Raw genomic sequence first — 7,154 nt, 5'->3', positions numbered from 1 at the left:
ACACACGCACACGCACGCACACACACTCACACTCACACTCACACATTCAAATTCACGTATCTACAATGGCGATAATATATATCTATCATTCTTCAAACTCTGAACATAATAATATTAAATAAATGTCACATTTAAATTTTATTTTTCTTTTGGTTGGCAGATTCTCTTCCATATGCTTTTTAATTTTTTTCACTTGCATATTAAGATGAGCTGTTCTAATATGCAAAACTGACATCTCATCTTTTGTGTGTTCAAGAATAAAAATCACATCTTTAATGTCAGAATAGATAAGGATTTAACAAAGTATTAACTTTTCATACATTTAGTTTCTTTTTAAATTCCCAACTAAATTTATTTTTTAAATTCTAAGCAAACCCCCAAAGTATGTGGATTAAATAGATTTCTGCTCTTGTGTGTGACATGGGGGGTGGAAGGGTGGGGATGGGGCTAATTCCATGTATGCTTAAATGGATTTCTAAATCAAATACATAAGCTTGGAGAAGTCTAGTAATAGACATAATACAAGACTGCATAATTTCCTTTGGCAAATTTCAAATTTCTTTCAATATTTATTACATATATTTAATTTTTAGTTTTAAAGCAGACTTTATGAAAATTGTCAGATACATATAAAAGCACAGGATAGGGTATAATTCATTTATATATATTAACCAAACCAAAGCCTTTTTATTGCTGTATTTCATTTGTTTTTAGTAAAATACAATTCAATTTATTTATAGGTAATAGAATTTTGAAACACTTGAAAAGTTTTTGGAAAACAAATAGTTATCTTAAAGAATTATATTTGATACCAGTATTAGTAAGTCCCTGACATGGAAGTTAATTTTCCTTTAAAGTAAATATGAAATCACTGGGAAGGTTTTTCAAATTGGTTTACTGTCTTTCACAAGCAAAAATTCAAGTTTCTCTCTCTCTTTCTAAATATATATGCATATATATTTAGAATCTGAAGAATTAAAATGGTAGAAATTGTAAAATTTCAAATTATGGATTTTTGAGGTTGTTTTAATTTTTTTCCAAAATCTCAGACATAAACAAAAGTTATTTTAAGTTATTATTGAATTTCATTTAAATTATCAACGAAGAAAAATGTATTTCAGAACATGAAAACATAAAATGGAAGTAGTGACATAATATTATAAAGTGTAATCATTTAATCTTTTAATCATTCATTTTTTAATCATTAATAATCATTAATTGCACAGATTCCTTAAATTTAAAAAACAAAATACAGAAACCCATAAAGTATTTACAATATGATACAATATATACAATATACAGCTCTTACATTATAATACAAGCTATTTTGATTTTTATGATGTTGTATGTCAATAATATACAGCATTATTGTGTATTAAAGTATATGTATCACAGATTGAAAGCATGAACTTTTTTATTGCTTTCCACTAGTTTGGCAAACTGGGAAATGGAAAATTCCATAAATAGTCTAAAACAGTTTTGAGGAGAATGAAGAAAAATTTTAGCAATTCAGTAAAAATCAGAGTCATCCATCAAAAAAAAAATCTAATAATGGAAAATTATGTCCATTTGTGATGAAGCCATTTGGGGAAGATTTTTTTAAATTCTATCTACATTCTTTTTCTTTTGAACTAAAGAACATGATAGGGAAATAGAACAGTTGAGAGCTGGATAAAAATTAATAAGGAATAAAAATAAATTAATAAAAATTCCATTTTAACTGTGATTATAGGAGTAAGCCAAATTTAGGAATGTGCTTTGAGACAAATATGCCAAAGCTTTCCTTCTCATCTAAGTTCCTGGCCTCTTATTAGAAGGGTCTGGGGATGGTCGTTCCCATTTTGTTCTTTCTCCCATAGCTTCTCTCTCACTTTGCTTCTAAGAATACAGGAGAAATCTTGTCTATTTTGGCTGTTACAGTGAAGAAGGCCAGTGTCTCCCTGTAACTTCAGAAAAGGATATGTTATTAAAGGGAAAAACCTGTAACAACTATATACTTAAGACAAAATCATTCCCTCAGCTTGGCACTCTTACTTAACAGATACTTAAAAGCATGTTTCACTGTTCTAACTCCCACACAAATATTTGATTTCCTAATTTTTTTATGTAAATAATGTTTACCAGTCCTGTGGAAGCCATCTTTATGGTAATTGACATTTACACTAAAGCTTTCTCTCTTACCTCTCTTTTTTTTTTTTGATGGCTAGTTTGAAAAATGATCTCAATATGTGTGTATATATATACTCTTTGCCAAAATCAAATAAGGTTCTGTATTCTTGAGGACATGAAAAAAATCTATTCTAATAGTAAAAACCTAGACTGTAAACTTCAGGCTATTAATATTTTAACATATTAAAACACTAAAATTATCTTTAATATATATGTTTCTTATATATAAGCATCTATATCACATAAATGTTTCTATTTCTATTTATGTCTTGGTCATTACATTTCTCCTTTTTTTTTCAGATGATGTTTAAAGGATTCTGCATCAATATTTGGTGTTGGACAAGTTCAAAATCTCTTCTTCAAATTTTGATCTCCTGCTCCATTGCCTTCCGGCTTTAACTTAACTTGTGATCCCTTCAAAATTTTACATGGTTTGCAATGGTTACATGAACTTGTGGGGAGTGATATTTGCACCATCTCACACTTTATTCACTATGGCACTTTAGGAAAAGAAATTGGAATAAACTTCCAAAGCAGTATTTTAAAAAATGAATCTTATTGTGAAGCTCCGGAGAAGTTTTCGAACATTGATTGTTCTCTTAGCTACGTTTTGCTTGCTGAGCATTGTCATTTCTGCCTATTTCCTCTACTCTGGCTATAAACAGGAAATGACACTTATTGAAACCACTGCAGAAGCAGAATGTGCTGACATCAAAAGTCTACCATATCGGTCACTGGAACTAAAAACAGTTAAACCTATTGATACATCCAAAACTGATCCTACTGTCCTCCTATTTGTGGAGAGCCAATACTCTCAACTTGGTCAAGATATCATAGCTATCTTGGAGTCTAGCCAATTTCAGTACCAAATGGTCATTGCCCCTGGCAAGGGGGATATACCTCCTCTTACAGATAACGGCAAAGGGAAATATATTTTAGTTATTTATGAAAATATTCTGAAGTATGTCAGCATGGACTCATGGAATCGAGAGCTTTTAGAAAAATACTGTGTGGAATACAGTGTTAGTATAATTGGTTTTCATAAAGCCAATGAGAACAGCTTACCAAGTACACAATTAAAAAGCTTTCCATTAAACCTTTTCAATAATCTAGCTCTAAAGGACTGTTTTGTCAACCCTCAGTCTCCTTTGCTGCATATTACCAAAGCCCCCAAGGTTGAGAAAGGCCCTCTTCCTGGGGAAGACTGGACTATTTTCCAATATAATCATTCAACCTACCAGCCTGTGCTTTTAACTGAATTACAGACAGAAAAATCCCTTTCATCCTTATCCAGCAAACCACGCTATGCGACAGTGATTCAAGATCTGGGACTTCATGATGGAATTCAGCGAGTTCTATTTGGCAACAACTTAAACTTTTGGCTACATAAGCTCATCTTCATAGATGCCATCTCCTTCTTGTCAGGGAAGAGGCTGACACTGTCCTTGGAGAGATATATTCTTGTGGATATTGATGATATCTTTGTTGGGAAAGAGGGAACAAGGATGAATGTCAAAGATGTAAAGGTAAGAACATTTATAAATAACATAATTTTTATTTCACTAACTGTGGTATTAATAAAATATAATTTTGAATATTTTAGATTCCTAATTACACAAAATTTTCAGATGTGGTATGTTTGAACTTATTTAGGCATTTAAAAAAAATTTTGAACTAAGCCTTGACTATCCTCACATATATACCCCAGATGCTTCAGAGGGGATAGAACTAAAATATCCCAAAGAATATTTGAATTTAATCTCCTGGTCTCTTCTTAGACCTTGCCCATCCGAGGTGGAACCCTGGAGAACTGTCTCCCTTATTCTAGCACATGTTGCAGTTTGTAGCAGTAAGACAAATATAGTCATAAAACTCCATCTCTCCACGGATCCCCTTGCCCTGCTTGGGTTTGACAATGGTGGTTGAAATAGAAGGTGGAGAAGTAACCCGAGATCTTTTGTGACTTCCAGTAAATGTAGTGTTTGTTTATATGAAATGTTCATACACTTGTAAATATAGATATGAGCAAAAATACAGTTTTATAGGGAAAGTGTATTGGACTAGAACTCAGAAGTCTTCCATTATTATCTCTTTTACTAATTTATCATATTGTTTTGGGTAACACAGCAGTGTTCATACTTCTAGCGATGATCAAATTGACTATATAACAAATTCACCTTGCAATTGCTATTAGATAAAGAAAAAGCGAAATATGGTATACTAGGTTAGCTAGGTAATTCTGAGAATAATTCCTTCTTTTTCATCTTGATTCAATATTCTTATTTGTGCCTGTCTTGTCCTGTATATAACTAAATTCATTCTTAGACAAATAAGTTTAGCAAACATATAAACAAATAATAGAGTACAACTTAAAATTATAAGAGAACTAAAGATTGTTAAGATCATATCATGTTTTTTGAACTCCTGTTTTTTTACCCCCCCGAGACGAAACCTTAATACTACTTCAAAATGACAGCATTTCCCCCCGTCCTAAGACCTTATGACCACCAAAGTAAAATATGATTAAGACCGGTGATATAAGTTCACTTTTTAAAAATCTTTAAGTACATGTGAACCAGTGAATTTTGTTTTTAATGAGCCACTGAATGAAGCATCACATGACTGGTACCCAAATATTTCATTTTGGACATTGTTTTAAAGGGATTAAGTGATGCCTCTTGAGTTCTGTCTAGATTTTTCTGTTTTTTTCTTACTTATTTTGTATTTACTATTCCTTTAATTAGTATACATGCTAGTTTTATTTTTATTTCAAAATCATAAACTTAAGAAGAGATTATATGCTTCAAAAGTTCTCTAAGTGATTCCTATCCTGACATCCTAAAAGAAGAGGATCTCCTAATTTCAATTTAACAAAATGTATGAATTGAAAAAGCTTTTATAACTCTAACAAATATTTTCAGTTCAAATTCAGCTATTTCACTTACTCCAATAAAAACAAATAGCTATTTATCATTATACAATATTCACTGATGACTTCTTAAGTGACATAACCCCAAACAGAGTAACAAAATACTGAAATTTAACAAAACCTGGAATAATGTCATAGGCAGAGAAAGGATCAGAAATGTTGTATGTGTATATGGATATACACATAGTTTGTGTATGTATGTGCACATATATCTTCGTTATATACTCTACACACACACACACACACACACACACACACACTGACTGTCACTTTAAAGAAAATACTTTTTCCTGCCCCTTTTGGTGCTGTTGCTGATTCTTTCTCAGAACTGTTAACCAAAGAATATCAGAAACTTGATTGGAAGTGAGGGCTATCACCCTCTTGTTTACTTAAAGGTCAAGAGGAAATACAGTTTTCCAAGTATAAAAATTCTAGTCCTAGTCCTTGACATTTGACTTTCTATTTTGACCTTATTTTTGGATTAATATGATTTTGTGGAAAATAATTTTAAATTGTATGTAGAAAAGTTCTCAATACTCCCATGTTCTTCACTCTCATGCTCCTTTTCTGGTATTGTAATATTTATTCATTCACTTGTAAAAATGAAGAGAAATCCATCTTCCCTCAAACTCTTCCTGAATTTTCTAAAACAAGAGTATTGCATGGTACTGAGATTTTTCTATATAATACTGAAATAGAAAGTAGAGGTATTCTGTTCCTCAACAGAACACATATCGGAAAGCATATGGGTCATGGTTGAAAATTCTTGGTTATTTACATAATTGGACTCTCCCTGGGCCACTCCCACAATTAAACCTGGAACATATAGCTGGGAGGATTTAACAACAAATTCAAACCCAGTTTTGCCTGCAACATCACCTCACACTGTTGACCAAAACTATTTTAACTTGAGCACATTTTCCCATTTTGAGATAGAGATTCTGGATCATACTGCTTAAGAAATAACATATTTAAGGCTCAGCATTTGATGCAGTAGAAAGAGCACGAGTTTTGGGGTTTTTTTTATTGAACTTGAAAACCCATGTTCTTTTCACTTCATGGTTCCACCTGAACCAAGCTACCATATATGCATCTTCTTTTAGAGACTTGCATACTTTATCTGATTTCATCATGCCTTCCTCCAACCAGAGCCATTGAGGTAGAAATCAGTAGGTTCATTTCCAAGGCAAACAAAATTAAGCTCATGCATTTGCAGTAACTATTATCTAATTGTTGCCAAAATTTTATCATATATATAAAAACTCAAGATATAAGAGAAAAATTTTTCATGTATATAATCTTCTAGAAACTATATTTCAAATGATTGTAAAATATTAGTATCAATAGATTCAGAGAATATGGTCATGTTTTGGCCTGGTAATATTTCTGTGTGGTCTTACAGGCAATCACAAAATATTTGTGTACATCTAAACTTCTATTAGCAGGATGACCTCAGGCTATTTAGGGTGATGTCTTATACACTTGAACTTATACTTTACTAGTATTGAAAACAACTGTCATTTTTATAATGGCCTTAATTACATGTATGTAATGTTCATTCCAAATGTGATTAGTTGAGCAATAATGCATTTTTAGGGAAAGCAAAAATAATAAAGGGCTATACTGATTATTTAAATTTTAATTTAAAAAAACTTCTTGCAGCCCACTAATTTGATTTCTATGGAAAATGCTTTACCCTTAGTTGGAACATTTTGTATAGTCATAGATGTTTGATAGAGTTAATATGTTCTTTTTTCATAGTTTCCTAAGATAGAATACATGTTCTTTCCCAATAAGGGCTTTGAAAACATGAACATGGTGAATGTAAGCTTCCACATGGGCAATGAAATCAGATTTATTATTGATGCTATCAATAATTGTAGTGCTTTAATCAATTCTGTGACCTGTTGTTACTTTCTCTGTTGGCAAAAAACATCATTATTAGCATTTTTATGTGTCTTTACATTTCTTAAAGAAATATATATATACATACATATATATTTATTTATTGAACATCTACCGTATATAAGACTATAAGACATTATCTGTCTAATAA

The 7,154-nt window shown here is 31.4% G+C and overlaps 1 protein-coding gene across 1 annotated transcript in view; it reads left to right on the top strand.

Annotated features, from left to right (window-relative positions):
* Positions 1-2,717: 2,717 nt before the first annotated feature.
* Positions 2,718-7,154, top strand: part of LOC103661767 (N-deacetylase and N-sulfotransferase 4) — a 237,915-nt gene continuing 233,478 nt past the window's right edge. Inside the window, exon 1 of the mRNA XM_008689458.1 lies at positions 2,718-3,695. Within this exon, the coding sequence (XP_008687680.1) occupies positions 2,718-3,695 (978 nt within the window). The remainder of the gene's footprint in view (positions 3,696-7,154) is intronic.

The sequence above is a fragment of the Ursus maritimus genome, unplaced genomic scaffold, assembly GCF_017311325.1.
Source record: "Ursus maritimus isolate PB19 unplaced genomic scaffold, ASM1731132v1 scaffold_11, whole genome shotgun sequence".
Taxonomy (NCBI): domain Eukaryota; kingdom Metazoa; phylum Chordata; class Mammalia; order Carnivora; family Ursidae; genus Ursus; species Ursus maritimus.
Note: the sequence above shows the minus strand (reverse complement) of the source record. Positions and strands in the feature narration are given on the sequence as shown.